This window comes from Ovis aries, chromosome 24 (assembly GCF_016772045.2).
Source record: "Ovis aries strain OAR_USU_Benz2616 breed Rambouillet chromosome 24, ARS-UI_Ramb_v3.0, whole genome shotgun sequence".
Lineage (NCBI taxonomy): Eukaryota > Metazoa > Chordata > Mammalia > Artiodactyla > Bovidae > Ovis > Ovis aries.
In genome coordinates, this window is record NC_056077.1 from 33,533,964 (window position 1) to 33,554,739 (window position 20,776).

Genomic DNA, 20,776 nt, shown 5'->3' on the forward strand with positions numbered 1-20,776 from the left:
AAAGAGGCAGACACGACTGAGCGACGAACAACAACAAAGAGGGAAAAAAAAAGGAAACCATCTATTTGAGGTTATGCTTTTCTTCAAGTTTAAGTTATTTTGAAAGGGTGGACATGACAGAGGGGATTTTGCACTATCCCGCTCTAGAAAAGTCTCAGCTAGAATGAGTGGACTCACAGAGAGGCTGTTTGGAGGGGGTGGCCATTTTAATGCCTAACGCAGAAAAAAATAAATTAAAAAGGCCCAGACCCACTTTCTGATGGAAAACTCTGAGATCAGAGGCTCCACCTGCCCAAATCCCACTTTGACCAAGTCAGTGGTCAGCGATTCGAAAATTATATATTTGAGAGTTTTAAATCTTTTATAAGCTTAAGGAATTTGCTTCTGAAGGTGACCTCTAGTTCAATAAACATGTTTTTGGTTTTTAAGTTGGGTTGAACCCTTCCTAGAGGGAGATGCCTCAGTGTAGAGGGCTTCAGCCCGTCAACTGTTTCTGCAAGCAGCCGTTGCGTATACACGTGTGTACCGCACACGCAGTCACCTGGCAACAGCCAGCATGCGGACAGGAACCGTGTGCACCCTCGGACACCCACAGGCACACGCATACTCACTCGTGTGCAGAGGCCAACCCGCAGAAACCGGTGGTCACCCGCCCCACACCCGCACGCTGTGTACAGTGGTTTGCGTCAATCACTGTCTGTTTAACTCTATCACCAGGGGCCCTGCAGCTGGGCTGGCCAGCTATTTGGAGGTGGACCTGCACAGGAGGCCAGCCCCTGGCATGCCTGGTGGGCAGGGAGGGGCCAGCAGGGTCTACAGACTGGATTCAGACCGTGCCCTGGGACTCCGGGGCGACTTCACTCCCACACAGATCTTTCCCTGACGTAGGAACCACTCAGACCCTGGGGCTGATAGAGAATCATACACCCTGGGGACCCCCCACTCCCCCAAAGTCCCACCACTCCGTCGGCCCCAGGTCCTTCAGGCTGGCCCTTCGTGCCACCCTATTGAAGACCTCGGATCCCCAGTCCCCCTACCTCTGCCTTCCCCAGCCTGGGGAGAAGGGAGGGGTGGACAGGTCGTCCACACAAGGGGCGGAATGTTCCCAAGAGCCCCCAATGACCGAGCATTGTCTGGGCAAGGCACGGGGGAGGGGGTGGGAGAGGCTCTCACAGGACCTTCCCCAGGCAATAGGACCAGGAGCTGGGGCGCAAAGTCCCGGAGGACCAAGACCTCCCCCTCCTCCAACCAGCATCACACGGCGGAGGAGCACAGAAACACGTTCCTAAACCGGCACTACCCTCCTAGAAGGGATGCAAAAGGGAAAAACAAAAACCCAACAAAACTGGGAGGAGAGCAGCCAGAGAGAGAGAGAAAATAATAAAACGGGGACGCTGACAGGGGCGCTGGCGGGCCGAGGCGCTGGCGGCGGCGGCGGTTACCCGGTTGTCGGCTAGTTCTCGGAGCAGCCGCTCGGCCTGCGCTTTCTCCAGTAGCAGGTTTTGCTCCAGCTCCCCGATGCGCGCGTGCTCCAGCTGCGTCTGGGTCTGTCCACCCGGGGCGGGTGGCGAGGTGGGGACAGGAGAGAGGAGCGCAGGCAAGAGGAAGCCGGAGGAAGAGAGAAAAAAGAGAGAGAGAAGCAGGTCATCTTCTGTGCGCAAGACAGGAGAGCAGGTGGAAGGGAGAGAGGAGGTCTGGGGAGGTGCCCGCCCCTTGCTGCCGATCTGTTTAAGGGCGGAGGACAGGCTGCAGCAACCTTGCCCAGCCACTGGATGGGGCGACCACGGGCACCCGGGTCCCTTCTGTCACCCCCACGTGGCCCTTCCTCTCGCAGCTCCTGGGGAAGAGCCCCGGCCTACTCCCCACCTCGCATCAGGGAGCCGAGAGCCCGTTTCTCACTTTAGGCACAGAAAGGGGCGCCCAGGAAACCCCCAGGATGGATGGATGAGTAAACGACCCCAGGACTCCTGGTCCCCAGGCCTGTCCTGAAGGTTGAACCAACTGAAAGGAAGGATTTCAAAGACACCCACAGCATCATGACTTCCCCCGGGCAGGCTGTGTCTCCCATCGCCCTGCCCCGAACCCAGCCCCAGTGATGCCCACTCCCCGGGCCCCACCGCGGACGCCTGGTCTCCCGAAAGCACAAGGGTGCTTTTGTCCCAGTTTCACAACACCCGCTTCACACGCTAACAAAGCCCGACATTCTCAGGGCATCCAGGCTGGCATTTCGATTTTACCCCGACAGATCTGCGGGGGCAGCAGGAGGCTCAAGGCTCTGGGCATCCAGAAGGGTCTGAACCCCTCGTTCTCGGCAGGGAGAAGCCAGAGGGTTCGCTGCATCCTTCGGCTCAGCCCGTCATCACCGAGGAGAGACGAGATGAGGAGACAGCAGACCCGAGCGGCAGTCCTGGGGAGGCAGGCTGAGCACCACAGCACTGCTGTGTAAAACCCAAGAATACACAGCCAACACAAGCAAGGGGGACAGTGGCAGAGCAGACTGAGAGAATCGCCTCAGCAACTCTCATGCAGTTCATCAAGAGCTATAGAGACCTTACGGCCTTCGGCTCCCAATCTTACTCCTGTGAATTTTCCTAAAGGAACAAAGGTGTCTCTCTCTCCCTCAAGAGGGCAGCATGGCGCAGGGCTAGAAGACAGCCATGCCTGGTCTCTTTCGGAAAGTTAAGGGCTAAAGATGGTGACTCAACCCCAGCCTCGCAGGGGCCATGTTCTCCCCTGCTTCTCTCCCCAGATGGTGGGCACGGCAACCCTGCCCGGGACCCACACTAAATTGAAAAAAAAAAAAAAACAGTGAAAGTGTTGCTAAGTCGTGTCCGACTCTTTGCGACCCCAGGCACTAGACAGAGCCTGATCACAAATACCATATCGGTGGTCCCAAGGGCAAGATAAAGGTTCACAGTTTCAAGGTCAACTTCATTTGGTACCCCAATCGCCGCAAAAGCCCCCTTCCTGTCACTTTCAGAACTCTCAGCCTCCTGTTCCCTGGGTTGGGGTCTACCTGCGGGCACAGGGGAACTCATGGGAGGTGCTTGGTTAATTTAATTAAGTTCAGTCCTAGGAGTCTGGGGCAGGAGAGCGCCTCTGAAGGCTAGATTTTAGTGAGATGGACAATCTGGCTTTTATTCTGCTCCAAGGACACTGGCCTGGGCGTGAGGAGCAGCAGCCACCATGGTTATCGGCAGGGCAGTGTAAGAGTGGATTTAATTTTTGTCTCACACACCAACTTTAGAACCTACCCCCTCCCGCGGTGTCTCAGCTGTCTCTCCAACTCACGGGAGAGAGAGGCCATGCCAGCAGGCCAACCTCAGGCTCAGGATCACCCAGCAACCTGGGACAGCCTGAAGCCTAGAACTCAGATGTCTGGATTTCAGAACCGGGGCCCTTCCCCAAACCAAGCCTGACTCCACAGAGGGGAGACACGGACTTTTGGCAACAACACGGAGCAGTGATGGAGGCTCCAGCAGTGGGGACTCCCTGTGTCCCTGCCCCCATCCAAATCCTGGAAGCTAGGTGAAGCCTGGCCTGAGCCCTTGACCTACCGTTTTTTCCTCTTCTCCTTGAATGCACAGTGTCTATCCTACTCCAAAGCACAAAGTCTCTGCCTTGGGACGCCCTTCATGTAACAGAGGGCTGGTGTTATCAATCAATGGCGGGGAGCCGGCAGGGAGTTACCCCAACTGCACAAGGGGCTCCTGAAGGTCGTCGCCCCTTTTCATCTCCCTCCAGGCCTCAAGCTGCACAGCCAGTTCCCAACAAACAGCTGATTCTGAGTTCCGTCCCTTCCCATTTCAGTGGGTGTTCCCAAGCCAATGAAAAATAACAGCGAGATGCTATTTAATCAACAGAACAATAACACAAGCCCCCTGGATGAGAAGTCCCCAAATTTCCTGTCTACTTCAGAACCTCAGAAGGTGACCTTGTCTTTGCACATGTAAACAGTTATGATGAAGTCATCCTGGATTAAGGTGGGCCTGATAACTTCCTTTTAAGGTCATGTGAAGAGACACAGGGACACACAGGGAGGAAGGTCAGGTGACCACGGAGGCAGGGATGCCACGACAAGCCGAGGAACACAAGCGGCTGCCAGCAATCCTACCAGAGTTGAGAGAGAGGCATGGAATTGACCCTGCCCATACCTCGACTTCAGACTTCTGACCTCCAGCACTGTGAGAGCATCGATGTGTGTTGTCTGGAGCTGCTGCTGAATTGTGAGTTTTTCCTTCTGCAGCCCCAGAAAGTACTAGAAATACCTATCACTTGCTCCTCCTGGTGGAGATGTCCTGTGGGTGTGCTGGTGCGGAGTTTGGGGGAGGACCAAGGAAATCGTGGGCTTATAAAGGGCATTTAATGCCACAGACTGGACGCTCTCAGCGAGTGAAGCCACAGACTGAGCCCCTGGACAGGCCGACAGTCAAGGTCAGAAAGGCGGTGAGAGGTAGTCATGGGACATCTCGCATAGTCGGGGGAGGGAGGACAAGCAGAGAAATGGGGTCACGTAGCTGGAGGGGTCCTAGGAGGAGCTCAAGGAGGTGTTCTGGGGGCTTATTTTTGACTTTCATATGGGTGGGGATGAGAGGGACTTGGCTCCATGTGCCTTCCGGTTGCCACGAATATGGTCACAACAGAAACAGCAGCAATGGGACTCCACTGCCCTTGGACTGAACTAACTGTCCGTCACCGTTTGCCCCACCCCCCCTCCTCTCTCAGCCAGGGCTGATTGGGTCTGGGGTGGGCACCCGATCCAAAGCAAGACAGCCCATTGGCTAGCCTTGGACCAATCAGATTCTCTCAAGAGGACAGCTGGGAGGCAGTAAGTGCTGGAGCCTAGGCGGGGCGGGCAGGTGGATGTCAGGGCAGAAGGGAGATGTGTCAAGAGATCTGCAGACACAGTGAGAGACAGACAGACTGACCAGGAGTCACGAGAAGAGGGAGGCGAGTGAGGGGGGAAGAGACTCCGTTTCTGATGCTGCTCCTCCTTCCAGTTCTCTGAACTGTCTGCCCTCGGTGCTGTGAGATTTCCCTGCAGCCTTTTAGTAACCCGCCCACTCACCCCCCACCCCCGTGATGACTGAAGTTAGCAGTTACCAGATGTCTTTGCAATCACAGGTGCTTTTCCCGGGAGCGACCTCCACCCCCAGTCCCTTTGGGAGGGCAGCCACCCCACAGAAGAGCTTGCCAAATGTCAACCACATAACTGGCCCCTTGGCTAAGTGACAAACTTATATTGGAACACCGGATGCCAGGCTGGGGTTCCTACACCAGGTTGTGCCCCAGTAGCCATTCTTTAAGCTCAGGCAGCAAAACCCATCCCAACAGGGGCAGCCATCAGTGACTCTAGATCACACACATCCCTCCCCAGCCAGGGTCATTCAGGGATAGAACAGCCATTTGTACAATTTTGCTGAATGCTGGAAGTCAGAGGGGTTTTAACACAGCTCTTTCACAAAATCAGAAACCGTAGTTTCACGTCGGAGCTCAGAAAAGATCCATTGCAGTGATTCCCAAAGTGTGGTTCCCAGGTCAGCATCACCTGGCAACTCATTAGAAATGCAAACCCTTGGATCCCACCCAGACCTACTGTACGGCCACTTGGGTCCAGAGTTCTGGGTCTGAACACACCTACTGGGTGACGAATTCTTAAGCTGGGAAATCAGTGACCTGGTTCAACCTCCTCATTTAACAGGAGCAAATGGAGGTCTGGGGAGAGGAAACGGCTGCCCAAGACCAGTTAGGGTCAGGACTGGAATGTGGAGAGGGACTGAGCTGACTGCCCTCTGCCTCATCTGAGGGCTCCGGGAGTCCACATTTTCTGTCACCTCCCAGGGGGCAGGGAGGGTCATGGCAGAAAGGCATTCCTACCCACCCAACTGTGAGCAGGCCTAGTGAGCCCTGCAGACTCCAGGCGGTTTGGTGAGGAGGGCTGGTGTCTCTCTTGGGTGGCAGGGGTCCTTAGGTGCTTTATTAATTGAGTGAATGTCCTCCATCCCTCAGCTCAGAAAGGGTGGGTGGGATTGAAGAGGGAGTGTGAAATTCCACTAGTGCCCAGACCCCTTAGCCAGGTGGTGGGACTTGAAGAGGTGCTATCACTGGCCATCCTTACGGGCTACACTCGGGAGTCAGGAGTCCTGGGTCCTGGTCCCAGAGGCTGCTGAGGTGCGCCATGACTGGGTGAGTCCCTTCTGCCTTTCTGAGCCTGTTTTCCCATCTATAAATTCTGTGACTCTAGCACAAACTATTCCCAGCCAAAGTTTTAGCTGGAATTCAAGATGAACGGAGGGCCCAGGGAACACCTCTAGGGCTACTGCCCGAGAAAGAAGGGACAGGGAGCCCAGCCGCCATGTCCTCAGGCCCAGCTCTGTGGACTCCCTGGGTCCCTCCCACCCAGCTGCTGACCCAGGAAGCATGGCCCCTCTGGGGTTCCTGGAGCTGAGCCATTCGACTGCTGATGCCCGAGTCTCTCGTGGCGGGGCCCCTCCCCACGCTCCCAGGGTATGACCTTTGACTCTTCCCCAGTTTGTCTACCTCACGGTCCCCATGGTCCCCTCCCACAGGGCTCAGAGTTGCTGCCTGGACCTCATGACGATTTTCCCTTTGAGGACTGATCCTGGGGTGCAAGCCTAGGGGGAAATTTGAGGGCCTTTGACCATTACCTCCAGGTCTCCCTTGGTGATGGACTCCTCTTCCACTCGGAACTGCAGGTCCTCCACCTTCCTGCGGGGGGGAGAGGGGGCTGAGCAGGCTTCACCCAGAGGGGTCCGTCCATTCTCCTGCTCAGTCGTGTATGACTCCTTGCGACCCCCTGGACTGTAGCCCACCAGGCTCCTCTGTCCATGGGATTCTCCAGGCAGGAATCCTGGGGCGGGCTGTCAATTCCTCCTCCAGGGGATCTTCCTGACTCAGGCATTGAACCCATGTTTCCTGCATTGCAGGTGGATTCTTTACCTGCTGAGCCATCAGGGAAGCCCATAAGTGACCCCTACCCAGAGGGGTGGGCTTTGCCAAGTCAGCAATGGCAGAGAGAGCCAAGGCCACCAGAAGCTGCGAGTCCACATTCAGAGTACCCAGAAGGTACTGTCCCAGAGCCTCATGGCTGATGGGGGCGGAGCCTCCTGGAAACCCCCAGCCCTCCCAACTTCCTGGTCCAGGCTCTACACAGAGAACATGGACTTCTCTAAAATAGGAGTGCAAAGGAGACATTGCTTAAGGAAAAGATCCCCGGTGTTCTCCTTACTTGCTGCAAGTAATAAATCCTTTCTTCTCCTGCAAAATAGCTGTGTTTAATGCAGCACCTTTCCCCTCTAGGGTGGTTGTGGGGATAAATGATAGAATGGATAGTAAGTGAAGCAGAATCAGCTCTGTTTTCATCATAGCAGGGAGCAGATAGGCTGCATGAAACAGTCTATGGGGAAGGAGGGAGGGTGGGCTTCTTCCCCTGCTGACCCCATCTTCACTCCCTCCACTCAGAATCAGGGCCCAGAGTTCCAGCCCCCACCACTTGGGCTGCTCCCTGATGTGGAGGGCCCCAAGGGCTCTGCTGCAGGTGTGGGGCCCACCCTCAAGTACACTCACCCACCCACCCACCCACCCCCAAGAGAGCAGCGGGGAGAGACACAGGCACGTTACAGCTCACAAAGCGGCTGCTCCTGGGGCCTCGTGATGGCTCTCAGCACACAGAGGATGAAACTGAGGCCCAGAAAGGGCCAGTGACCTGCCCAAGGTCACACAGCAAGCGCTGGGCAATGCTGGCCCTTGTACCCAGGACTTCCTGAACGCAACTCCCACGATGTCTCAAGGATCTGTTTTTGTTTGTTGGCATCAGGCGCGTTGCCATGGGAACCAGTTGTGTGGGCCCTGCCGTCGGTCTCAGGCAGATATAAATAAGCCCTCCTCTCCCAGAGTCAGACAGTAACAACAGCCCCTGGAGCACATGCCTGGGCTGAAAGCCCAAGAGCAGACCCAAGTTGGGGGAGGTGGGGGGCTGGGGCTGGGGGCTGCCTACTGCACAGAAGGAGCAGAAGCTGCTGCAGAAATCTGTATGTCAGCAGCTCGGAGACAAAGAGAGGCTCCTGGACCAAAGGAAACCCTGGCCCTTGTGGGCTCTGAACCCCACCAGCTGTTCCAGGACCAAGTCAGCCCAGAGACCCCACACAGAGGGAACACAAACCCCACTCACCACTATGGCAGGTCACAAACAGCCAGGGGCACCACTAACAAGACTAGTGACCTCAGTTGAGTCCCTTCCCTGCTCTGAGCCTCAGTTTTCTCATCTACCTCCCTGGGTTAATAGTAAGACAGAGGGACGGTGTAGGTAAAGCACCCAGCCCGGGGGCTGACCCCCAGGTACAAGGTGTTTCCAGTGGCCTTTCCCTGCTGCTTCTGAGCCTCAGTTTCCTGACACATGAAATGGAAATGAAGCTTCAGGACACAGGCTGCACGCTCCACTGGCAGGACCTGCCTGCAGCAGAGGCGGGTATTCCCTGTACTGAACTGGGTCATGGCGTGGGCACGTGGGGTACACGTCTCCCTAGTGAAAGGTCCCCCGCAACTGCCCTCCCTGGGTGTTCTCATGATGGTGCACAAGCCAGGCAGGGCAGGAATGGTGACCCCCATGTCAGGAAGGAAAGCAGTGACAGACACGATGTCTCCCACATGCTCAGAGCTGTTGTCGGGCGCGTCACTGGGGTTACCTTGCAAGTCCTCCCAACAGCCTGCAGAGGTGGGGGTCATCACCCCACGCAGATGGGAGGACTGAGGCCCGCCCGACTCGTGTCACCAGCCCAGGCGACACAGCCGGTGCACGGCAGGGAGGTGGGGTTTGGACCTTCTGGTCCCAAGCCATCCTCAGCGAGGCTCTGGGAGTGTCCCCCCCCCGGGGCGCCACGCACCGCCTCTCCTCCTCCAGCTGGTTGGACAGGTCCACCTTCTCTTTCCGCACGCTCTCCACCAGGAGCCGGGCCCGCTGCAGCTTTTCTTCTGCTTCTGCAACATACTGGGCCCCAAGCCGAGGGCCCGGACAGGGTCAGCCTCCTCCTGGGGGATGGGGAGCCGGGGTGGGGAGGGATGGGGAGCGGCAGGGGAGACGCGAGGAGGCAGGCCTGGGATCCCAGCCACCCCTACTCCCCCTCCAGCCCAGTCAGGCAGGAACTGTGGGTCTAGATGTGAGGGCAGAGGGCCAGCCTCACGCAGCGGGAACCTCAGGCCCACCTGCCCCAGGACCTGCCCTCTCCCTCCACCCTTGAGGGCCTATAAGACCTTCTGTCTTGTGAATGCCCCCATCACAGCACATATGTGAGCTTGGCCTTAATAATTCCAGAACCCAAGGGAAGATGGAGCCAGGCTCCAAATGGGGACAGGGGCCCAGGAGGGAGCTCCCAGGTAGAGGACAAGCGCTAGGGAAGAAGAGACATGTGATGGCGGCAGAATCGAGGTGATGGGTGACGCCTTCCTTCCCTCAAACCCAGCCCAGGAATCTGCTCAGAAACGCGGTCTGAAATGTGGACATCTGTGCCCCCCCCCCAAATTCAGTATTAGAAATTATTTAGAAAAAGTGAGGAATTGAAAAACCACGTGAACACCAGCAGGGAACAGGCCATGTGGGTAAGGACACAGCCTGTGATAGATGGCAATGCAGCCGTTCAAATGGGGAAGAATTTTCCATGACCTAGAAATCATGCTCGGGCTATGTGTGTCAGTCGCTTCAGTCAGGTCCGACTCTTTGCGACTCCACGGACTGTAGCCCGCCAGGCTCCTCTGCCCTTGGGATTCTCCAGGCAAGAATTCTGGAGTGGGTTGTCATTCCCTTCTCCAGGGGATCTTGCTGAGGCTGGGATTGATCCCTGGTCTCCCACATTGCAGGCGGATTCTTTACCGTCTGAGCCACCAGGGAAGCCCTGCTCACACTATAGGAAGTGGGAAAAAGCAGGATACGCAAGTCTGTATCCAGGTTCTGGAGGAATGTGGACCTGCCACTGGAAGGAAAATCACCAGGAGGACGGGGGAGGTTGGTAACCCGCATCTCAGTGTCTTTTGCACACCCCGAGTTCTCCTCTCTGAGCGTGAGGGATGGACAAGACTGGCCCGAGGAGGCCGCTGGGGACCCCACCGCCCAACCCGCCCGCCCACCTGCTCGTGCTGCGCCTTGAGCAGGGCGATCTCCTTCTCCACCTCACAGATGTGGCTCGTGGCCTTGGCCACTTCGGCCCGCTCCAGGTCCCGTTCAGCCAGCAGCTGCTCTATGTGCTGCTGCTTCTCCTTCAGCGCCTCCTGCAAGGCCGTGGTGCCCGAGATCTTGCGGGCGTAGCGTGAGGAGGTCTCGGTGAGCTGCAGGGAGGCACCGAGCAGGCGGGACTCAGGGGTGTGGAGCTCCATCCAGACAACCTCCAGTTACCCCACAGGCTGGGGGACATGGGGCCCAAGTGCCTGGACTCCTAGGGTCCGGCTCCTCCCCTTCCCAGGGCCCCAGACGCTCTGCCTAGTTACGTGGAGGGAATCGTGACGTTTGAGATCCAGGGAACTCCCCGCTCCCAGGAGAGTTACAGCCCCTGGGGCTCCTCCCTACCTCATGGCAGGGAGGAGGCGGCCCAGGTTGGGCTACCTTCTCCTGGACTAGGAGGAAGCCCGTGTAGACAGAGCTCTGCACAGCAACCTCACCTTCTTTCCTCACCCCAGGTGAGGTACCAGCCTTTCTAAACTGCTTGCCCTCCACCTGTATTACCTACTCTGCATTTGTATGACCTTCTTTAATTCCTAGGAAAGGGTTTTAGACTAGTGACACATCAGTAATAGAAAAATAACAATAAATGTAAATGGGTCAATTTCTCTGTTACAAAAGTGTACCCTTTCTTTTTAAAAATTGTTTATTTGTTGGTGGTGCTGGTTGTGGCACATGGGCGCTTGGTTGCTGCACTCGGGCTTTCTCTAGTTGTGGTGAGTGGGGGGCTACTCTCTAGTTGTGGCCTGTGGGCTCAGTGGTTGTGGCTCACGGATTTAATTGCCCTGTGACCTGTGGGAATCTTAGTTCCCAGACCAAGGATTGAACCCATGTCCCCTGCATTGGCAGGCAGATTCTTAACCACTGGTCCATCAGAGAAATCCTTACACTTTCTTTAAAAAAAAAAAAAATTATTTATTTCTTCATTTGACTGCACCAGGTCTTAGTCGCAGCATGTGGGATCTAGTTCCCTGACCAGGGATTGAACTTGGGGCCCCTGAATTGGGAGCCTGGAGTCTTAGCGACTGGTCCACCAGAGAAATCCTTACACTTTCATCTTTGTTAAAAACTCCAAACTTCTACCTTAGCACCTGAAATGTATATTTCAGTTTAAGAGCCTAAGTTACCAAGTTTCCATGTTCTTTTATAGAAACTTCTATTAAATATTTAAAGAAAAAAAAAAAAAACACCTCAAAACTGACAGATGCCTAGAACCAGAGCAAGTCAGAGGATGCCTGAATCTCTACGGCCCCACCCTCCACATCCCCATATACACACCAGGGTAGCCCTCCCCAGTCCCCCATGCTTACCAGGCCACTGCGGCTGGGCCGGCCGCCCACGGAGGAGGCCACGGAGCTGACGGAGCTGATGGAGGAGCTGCTGGGACTGTGGGTCAGCGCCGACACACCCATGGCCATGCGCTTGGTCTTCTTGGCCTTGGCCGGGCTGGTGGACGGGAAGCCGATGCGGATCACCTTATGGATGGGTGCAAAGAGACCAAACTTGGGTGGGCACTGGAAGTACCTGGAGGGGCAGGAGAGACCACGCTGCCATTACCACCCCACAGCCTGGAGCCTGGCCTGCCTTCCCCACCTTGTCAGAGCCCAGCAAAGAGAGAGAGGTTCCTCCTTGGGGACCCATCACCCATACCCTAAGACCAATAGACAGGACTCCCAGAAAAGGAACAGAGGTGAGGAGGGTCTGCTATTCTGCAAAGCCACTGGACATATTTCTGGGGAATGGGGGGATAACAATCGATGAACACCTGTTCTATGCCAGTCCCTTTTCATAAATGCTCATTTCAATCCCCCAACCACTCTATGGTAATCCATTTTTCACAAATGAGATGTGGGCTCAGAGAGGTTAAGCAACCTGCCATAGTCGCACAGCTGGTTAACTGGCAAAGTTGAGAGTGGATCCAGTGGACTCCAAAGCCCTCAGTGTTTTGGCTCAGCTCACATACCAGAGGCCCCCAGCCATATCTACAGCCCTATTCTCACAGCTGCCCCTGGACCACTCCCAGAGCCAAGGCTCTCTGCCCATGGAGCTCCCTGCATGGAGAAGCAGAAATGGGAAGCAAGCACCTTAGGGGTGGGGTGGGGGATGCTGACCAATCTTCCTCTGAATTCTGAATGCAAGAGTCAGTTGAGAGAAACATTCGCCTTGAAAACTGGAAGGCAAGTGTTGTCATGGAAACTCTGGAGCATCTTCTCTCAAAACCTCTCTGGCAGCGGATTCCACACGGGACCAGGAACTAGTCCTGCACAGTTTCTGGCTCACCATGAAACTGCCACGCCATCCTGCCACTTCCTGCATTCAGGTCTTTGTTCAGGCTGAGCCCCCAGCCTAGCAGACCTTCCCTCTCAGAGCTGTCCCAGCCTCACTTGGAGCACAGAATCCAGCCCAGGGATAAAAACAGGCTCATGGGCCACCTCCACTTAGCCCCACACCCCAGACACTGCTCACTCATCACATCGCCCTTCCCATCCCCAATGGGCCCAGGAACAGCCTTAGACCCTCTCGATCGAGAATTCCTGACAGTCAATTCCCTTTAATTAGAGATGCTGAGAAACCTGGGACCTAGCTGTGAGCCTAACCTTGACTGTAGAGCACCAAGCACTGATTATTTCCCGCGTCACCCAGGGCCTCTCCCAGAAGGCAGGGACCACTGCCTCTCCTTTTCTGGTACTCCCACTGCACTTAGCCAAGGTGGCATGGGGAAAGGGACACAGGGACAGATGACTCTCCTAGCACTTGCTCGTGACTATCTGCGTGATCTTGAGAAACGCCCTCTCTGGCCTTGGTTATCTCATCTATAAAATGGGAGTGACAGTCCCACCACCTGCTTCCATGAGCTGCTACGGCAGCACCTATACATGGTATCAGGCACAGCCACCGGATGCTCAACACTGGCATCCTCAGATGCCCAACCCCGTCCCCTGCACCCATCCCAGAAGAGGATGCCCCCCTTCCTCCTGCCCAGGGAAAGCCCACCATACCTGGTACCTGCCACCGCCCCATCGTTCTTCCCAAGGGGCTCGTCCAGCTCCACGCCACACCACTCGCCCTTGGCAAAGTCTGTCTCCCCCACATACCGCACCACGCCAGTCTTCGTCCCACCAACCTGTTGGCACACAGAGAGGCTCGGGTCCAGAGGATGCAGTGGGAAGAGAAGAGATGGCACTGGTACCCAGGCGCCCAGGCTCATCCCAGCCCTCCCTTCCAGTATGCAAGGTTTAGGAGAGATGGAGGGAGCTCAAGGACAGCTGGGAGGGATACAGGTATAACCAGTGCTTCCTAAGGCTGTCCTGAGCAAGAGCTCTGGAGTCAGAAAGACAGACTTGTATTCAAACGCTGCCACTTACAAGCTGTGTGAGCTTGGGCCAGTTACCTAACCTCTCTGAGCTTTAGCCCTGCTTCATCTGTCAAAAGGGCTCTGGTGAGGATTAAGTACTATTTGTGCAGTGTCTGGTACATACAAGAGCTCAATAAATGTTATCCTTAAAAAATGGCTTGAATAGGGGTTGCCAGGAGCTGGGTGGAAGGGGAAATGGGGTTATTGTTCAATGGGAATGAGTTTCAGTTTCACAAGATAAAAGAGATCTGTTGTACTACAACAACATGAATCTGTTACTTAACATCACTGAATTGTACTCAGAAATGGTTAAGAAGGTAAATGTTATATATATATATATTTTTATTTTTAAAATTAATTTTTACTGGAGTACAGCTGCTTTTCAATGTGGTGTTAATTTTTGCTGTACAGCAAAGTGAGTCAGCTATACACATACATATATCTCCTCTGTTTTGGATTTCCTCCCCATTTAGGTCAGCACAGAGCACGGAGTAGAGTTCCCTGTGCTGGACAGTAGGGTCTCAGTTTTCGATTTTATACATAGTAGTATATAGTGTATATGTCAACCTCAATCTCCCAGTTCATCCCACCTGCCTATTATGTGTATTTTATCACAGTTAAAAAAACTCATAGACCAGGCCAGTAATCAGGAATATTACTGTAAAAAATGGTTTAAAAAACTTTTAGTTAAGTTTACATAAATACATAAAGGGGCTTCCCTGGTGGCTCAGAGGGTAAAGAATCTGCCTGCAGTGCGAGAGACCTGGGTTCGATCCCTGGGTGGGGAAGATCCCCTGGAGAAGGAAATAGCAACCTACCCCAGTATTCTTGCCTGGGAAATCCCATGAACAGAGGAGCCTGGTGGGCTACAGTTCATGGGGTCACAAAGAGTTGGACACGATTGAGGGACTAACACACACATATACATAGGAAATACTTTCAAAGCCTTAAAAAGCCCCAGGAATTTCTCTACCTCCCCCAGAAGCACTTTAACTCTCTATGATGAAGTTTTTGGTGTTGACGGCATATTTCTAGTTGACATGCTTACGTTGCTACTTGTCAGTTGTTCAGTTTGGGGTGAAATCCATTGACTTCCCATCAAAGAAGGGGAGGCTGAACCCACCCCTACTGGCTCTCCACTCTTCCCACACATCAACAGCTTCATTTTGATCAGACTCCAGGCTGGCGGTGCTGGGACTTAGGTAAACACTAGTCACAGACACGGATGGGTGGATACAGAAACTTTTCCTTCCCATGACCAAGTTTCCCTACAGATAACAACTGTCTTCTATGATTGTTTGTTAGGTTTTCACAGCAGGTTAACCCCAAACTCTCTCAGTCCTCTAAAATCTCCTGCCAAGACATGCAGAGGCATTGAGAACTCTATCAGGTTCTTTCTGGAGAAGACTCTCCTGGAGCTGGGAGTCCCTCTGCTGGGTGGCCACCACTCCAAGGCCACCTGTCACCATCGCCCTGAGGAGTCCCTCTTCTTCCCTCCTAGGCTGGATTTCCCATTTCTTGGATGCAATCTCTTCTTTTTTTCTTGGTTTATGCACTTATTTTGGTAGAGCCTTCCACTGCTTTCTAAGAAGAGGTGTAAGAGGAAATAAAATATTTGAGCTTTTGCCTATCTGAAAAAAAAAAAAATTGCAGGATCTTAGTTCCTTGACCAGGGGTTGAAACTGGGCCAAGCCAGTGAAAGCACCAAATCTTACCCATTAGGCCGCCAGAGAACTACTGAGTTAAGAAGTTTAGAATTCACATCTTCAGTGTGTCTGGGGCATAGCTGATCCTTAAGAAATGGTGCGAATGAAGTGAGTTTTAATCATGGAGCTGGTTCCTTTGAGGGCACACACCTGAGGCATACTTAGGGGTGTCAGAGAAGGTAACCTTTAGAAAGTCCTGTTTTGGTTCATATAACTATGGTAGGGGCTTCCCTGGTGGCTCAGACGGCAAAGAATGTGCCTGCAACGCAGGAAGTCCCAGGTTTGATCCTTGGGTCGGGAAGATCCCCTGGAGAAGGGAATGCCTACCCACTCCGCCATTCTTGCCTGGAGAATTCCATGGACAGAGCAGCCTGGCAAGCTACAGTCTCTGGGGCCGCATAACACCCAGACACAACTGGGCGACTAACACAAACGTGGTAGATAAATACACACATTTATTTTCACCCTTTCTTCAATTTGCACTAGAAAGACAGTGAAGGGACTTTTCTTTAAGGTATTAAGCTCCAAAGACAAAGAGAACAGGAGAAAAGATGGTAGCCATAGAGCTCGAAACCCAGGGCAACCAGGTCCACAGGCAGCTGCAGGGAAAGCAGAAAAGCAATCAGTGTTTCTCTCAGAAGCCGCCTGAGGCAGATACTTTTATAATTATGGGATGATCTTTGTATATATATATATATTTCTTTTTGGACCATGTCATGCGGCTTGCAGGATCTTAGTTCTCCAACCACGGATCAAGCCTGGGCCCTCGGCAGTGAAAGAGTGACGTCCCAATCACTGGATTGCCCGGGAATTCCCAAGAAATATATGACACGTACCCACCATTACAGTATCATACAGAATAGTTTCATTGCCCTAAAAATTCTCTGTGTTCCCCAAAGACCTCGAATAGCCAAAGCAATCCTGAGAAAGAAAAACGAAGCTGGAGGAATCAGGTTCCCTGACTTCAGACTATGACAAAGTTACACTAATCTAGACAATACGGTACTGGCACAAAACAGAAATATAGATCAATAGAACAAGATAGAAAGCCCAGAGATAAACCCACACATCCGTGGTCATCTAATCTATGATAAAGGAAGCAAGAATATACAGTGGAGAGAGGGCAGTCTCTTCAATAAGTCGTGCTGGGAAATCTGAACAGCTACATGTAAAAGAATGAAATTAGAACACTCCCTAACACCATACACAAAGATAAACTCAAATTGGATTACTAATGTAAGGTTGGACACTATAAAACTCTTAAAGGAAAACACAGGCAGAACACTTTTTGACATAAATCACAGCAAGATCTTTTTTGATCCACCTTCTAGAACAACAGAAATAAAAACAAAAATAAACAAATGGGATCTAATTAAACTTACAAGCTTTTGCACAGCAAAGGAAACCATAAACAAAATGAAAAGACAATCCACAGACTGTAAATTGTACAACCATTATGGAGAAGAGTATGGAGGCTCCTTAAAAAACTAACTACAGGCCCAGAAAGGTTAAGACACTTGCCCAGGGTCACACAGCAACAGTCTCCAGGCCCGCCCCCCACCCCCCGCTTCTCTTGTCTCGCTGGTCCCTCTGTGGTTCTGACCAGGTGTGGGTGCCCCAGCCTGAACCCACCCGAGCCCCGTGGGTCCCCGTCCCTGCCCAGGGTGGGGAATCCAGCTCGCCCACGTGGGGTGGGGGCGGGGGCAGGGACTCACCAGCACGCGGTCTCCCAGGCGCAGGTCCTTGTCGCCGCGTTTCACAGAGCCGCTGTCCGAGAGGTTGGAGCCGGACTCGTTGCCGGTCTTGACCGAGCTGTTGAGGACGCTCTCCCGCAGGGGGATGACGCGGCTGGTGAGCGGCGGCGTGGCGGTGCCCGAGTGCAGTGACAGGTTCTGGGCGGTCAGCGACTCGACCGAGTGGGCGTCGCTGCCCGAGCCCTCGGCCGCGGGCTGCCGCGTGAGCTTGGAGGGCCGCGTGAAGATGCCCTGCAGGGCCGGGCACTCGAAGTAGCGCACGCCGCCCACCGCGCCGTCGTTCTTGCCCACCGGCTCGTCCAGCACCACGCCTGCCCACTGGCCGGGCGCGAACTGCGTCTCCCCCAGGTACTGCACCACGCCCGGCTTCACGCCGTTCACCCACACGCGCTCGCCCACCACGAAGTCCCCGGCGAACTCGTCGCCCACCTCGGCCGCCTTGGCGCCGGGCTTCTCGGGGGCGGCGGGGGCCGCGGCCGGGGGGCCCGAAGCCTGCTTGTGCAGGGGGGAGCCTGTGGAGACAGGACAGAAGTGGCGGTTAGGGCTCGGGTCCGGGGAGAGGTTGGTGGGCTGGACCTCGGCGCCCCCACAGAGCGCGGTCTGGCTGGGAGGGGGCCGGTGCCGGCTGACCGATGGGGAAACTGAGGCAGATGGGGCTGGGAGTGGGGCTTAGGGCGGGTCTCATGGCTCCTGGGCCGTGTGGGTATCCCCTACTCTGCCAACCCCTCTGGAAGATTCTAGGGATGGAATGCTCGGGACAGTGGCTCCTCAGAAGGCTTTCCACCCAAACTAAATAAGTAAATAAATAGAGTTATAGGGAGTTCCCTGGTGTCCCAGTGGTTAGGATTATGGCCTCTCACTGACAGGGCCCAGGTTCAATCTCTGGTGGGTAAATTGAGATCCTGCAAGCCCCATGGTGTGGTCCACCCTCCCCCCTCACCAGCCCGTTCCCCCAAAAAAAGTTATGGAGGACTTCTGGTGGCCCAGTGGTTAAGACTCCGCCTTCCAATGCAGGAGGTGGGGGTTCTATCTCTGGGCAGAGAGCCAAGACCTCCTGTGTGTTAAGTCGCTTCAGCTGTTTCCAACTCTTTATGACCCCAAGGACTGTAGCCCGCCAGGCTCCTTGTCCCCGGGCTTCTCCAGGCAAGAATACTGGAGTGGGCTGTCCGTGCCCTCCTCCAGGGGATCTACCCGACTGAGGGATCAAACCGGCATCTCACATCTCCTGCTTTGGCAGGCAGGTTTTTTACCACTAGGGCCACCTGGGAAGTCCTAAGATGCTATAAGCCCCATGGTCAAAAAACCAAAACATAAAATACAAGAGCAGCAATATTGCAACAAATTCAATAAAGACTTAAAAAATGGTCCACATAAAAAATATCTCAAAAATTTTAAATTTTAGAAAATTAAAAAAAAAAAGACTTTTCACTGCTTGGGGGTCACTCACAACTGAGGGCAGAATGAACCCATGATGGAGGGTTACAAGCTGATACTTCCTCACCCTGGTGGGCTCAGGCCCTCAGCTGTTAATCTGAGACCACCCATGGCCCCATGTAGGACTCAGATCTTATCGGGGGGATCTCTGTGCTCCCCACTTTCCTCCCCAGACAGTTCTGGGCTCCCAACTATTCCTGGATAGCTAGCCACAGACATCTCAGGACAAGGAAGGAGCCAGTAAACCCTCTTACTCCACTCCTGGTATCTTCCCCTCCTCCCCCACCGCCAAGCTGCAGCTCAAGCCTCAGGGTGCACAGACCAGGAAAAGAGGGGGTGAGGAGTGTGGGAGGTGGAAGCAAGCACTTAACCTCATTCCTGGACTGAACTTCAGGCTCTGTGGCCTGAACTGGGTCCCCTGATTTTGCTCTTCTTTATAGAGAGAATGACCTGAGGCTCAGGCATGGGCCTTGCCCAAGGCCACACAGCAGAAATGGGGACAAAAACCCTCTCTGGGGGGCCTGACTCCCAGGCCTGGGCTCAGATGTGCTGTAAACGCAGAAAAATAGAACAGGGACAACCTGCTTATATATGTGTGCATGCATGCCAAGCCGTTTCAGTCGTGTCCGACTCTTTATGACCCTATGGACTGTAGCCCACCAGGCTCCTCTGACCATGGGATTCTCTAGACAGGAATACTGGAATGGGTTGCCATACCCTCCTCCAGGGGATCTTCCCAACCCAGGGATGGAACCTGCATCTCATGTCTCCTGCATTGGCAGGCTTGGTCACTCACAAAAGGACAGAGCAGAGCTCAAACCCACCATGCTTCGTGCATGTCTGGCTCCTGGGTTGCATGCAGGGCCCTGTGTGCAAGTGGGTGTTTGGAAAGTCTGCCCATTTAAACCTCAAGGTTCGGAGGTTGCTCCTCCTTCCTGCCAGACAAAGTATCAGGCAAGGAAGGACTCATCCTTTTTCTCTTCTACTCCAGAGGCTGATGCGCTTGTCAAACAGAGACGGGGACAGAAGGCAAGCAGACACTGCCATGCCCCTATCAGAGATGCTTGTGTTTCTGGTTCTTTCTACAGGCAGCCAGTACAGGGGTCACAGAGGCAGCAGCTCCGCCAGCCTCCAGGTACCCAAGGTCAAGGAGGCCAGGGCCATAGGCCTGGCTACATGCTATCTCAAAGCTGGAAGGACAGAGCTCCTGGAGGATGAGGAAGTCACAAACTCCAAGGCAGGATGCACATACGAGGCCCAGCAGGCAGGTATCCCTCTGGGGCACTAGTAGTGGTGGGAAAGCACGTGACCACCCAGGGCCTAGACAGCCAGAATGGGGCTCTTAACTGAGGGGCAAGGGGCTCCCTCTCAACTGTGAGCTGGGCTCCTGGGAAATCTGTGAGCTTTGCTACTGACCTTGATTAACAACCACAGTGACTGTACCCATGAACTGATGCTCTGTGCTAAGAGGCGGACGTACAATAGCTCATACGACCCTCACGGTTAACTGTGTGAAGTGACTTTGTGATCCCGTTTTACAGATGAGGAAACTGAGGCTCAGAGACATCAGTTGTTTTATCTAGGGACTCAGGCAAGAGGCAGCAGAGCCAAGCTCCAACCAAAGGCCTCTGGCTCTTGGTGCAGGGCACTTCCATTCATGCAACAAATGTGTACAAAACACTCACCACGCCGAGCCCCAAACTATAACCACCCTAATCTTGGACTCCCCTGCATGGACCAGTTTCCTAGATTCTGGCCAAACCCTACAGTTGCCTTCGAACAGGGAACAGTCTCATCTTGTACTCCTTCCTGGAGAGGGATGTGTCCTGTTTCTTATGGGACCCTGGGTGGGTGGGTCCCCAAGGTTCTTCTTTCCCAGCCCTGAGATCCCCAGAGGTAGAGGCTGTGGTGGCTAAGGAAGCAGACTCTCGAGCCCCACCTCAGTCTCCTCGCCTGGTCCCATCACAGGGCTGCTGAGCAATGAGGCACAGAAAGCCTTAGGAAGGGTGCCTGGCCCACACCAGTGAACAAGTGCCGAACGTTCTTATTGCGATAAGAATGACTAATACTCAAAAGAAAGGATTAGAAAAAAATTAAAATCACAAAAGGCCCAGGGGGCAGAAGAAGGGCTTCCAGGGAGATTCTGGTGACCTTGGACCAAGTGCTCTGACTCACCCCATCCTCTGGAGCAGCTGACTTCATCCTACTGTTCCCCACGCCTAGGCCAAGCTCTGGGTCCCCTGTTCTCATCTAGGACCATCCTGTTACCAGGAACTTCTGCTGGGATCACACCCATACG

At 54.2% G+C, this 20,776-nt stretch overlaps 1 protein-coding gene across 3 annotated transcripts in view; it reads right to left on the minus strand.

Annotated features, from left to right (window-relative positions):
- The window catches only part of CLIP2 (CAP-Gly domain containing linker protein 2), a 75,489-nt gene that overhangs the window by 18,457 nt on the left and 36,256 nt on the right, over positions 1-20,776 (minus strand). For 2 of the 3 annotated variants that reach the window (XM_060405906.1, XM_027961904.2), the window contains exons 3-9: positions 17,005-17,555; positions 13,228-13,352; positions 11,539-11,752; positions 10,141-10,338; positions 8,904-9,007; positions 6,669-6,729; positions 1,443-1,547 (exon numbers count right to left, since the gene is read on the minus strand). In XM_060405906.1, coding sequence (XP_060261889.1) covers positions 1,443-1,547; positions 6,669-6,729; positions 8,904-9,007; positions 10,141-10,338; positions 11,539-11,752; positions 13,228-13,352; positions 17,005-17,555 — 1,358 coding nt within the window. The remainder of the gene's footprint in view (positions 1-1,442; positions 1,548-6,668; positions 6,730-8,903; positions 9,008-10,140; positions 10,339-11,538; positions 11,753-13,227; positions 13,353-17,004; positions 17,556-20,776) is intronic. The other variant, XM_027961905.2, reaches the window with a different exon arrangement.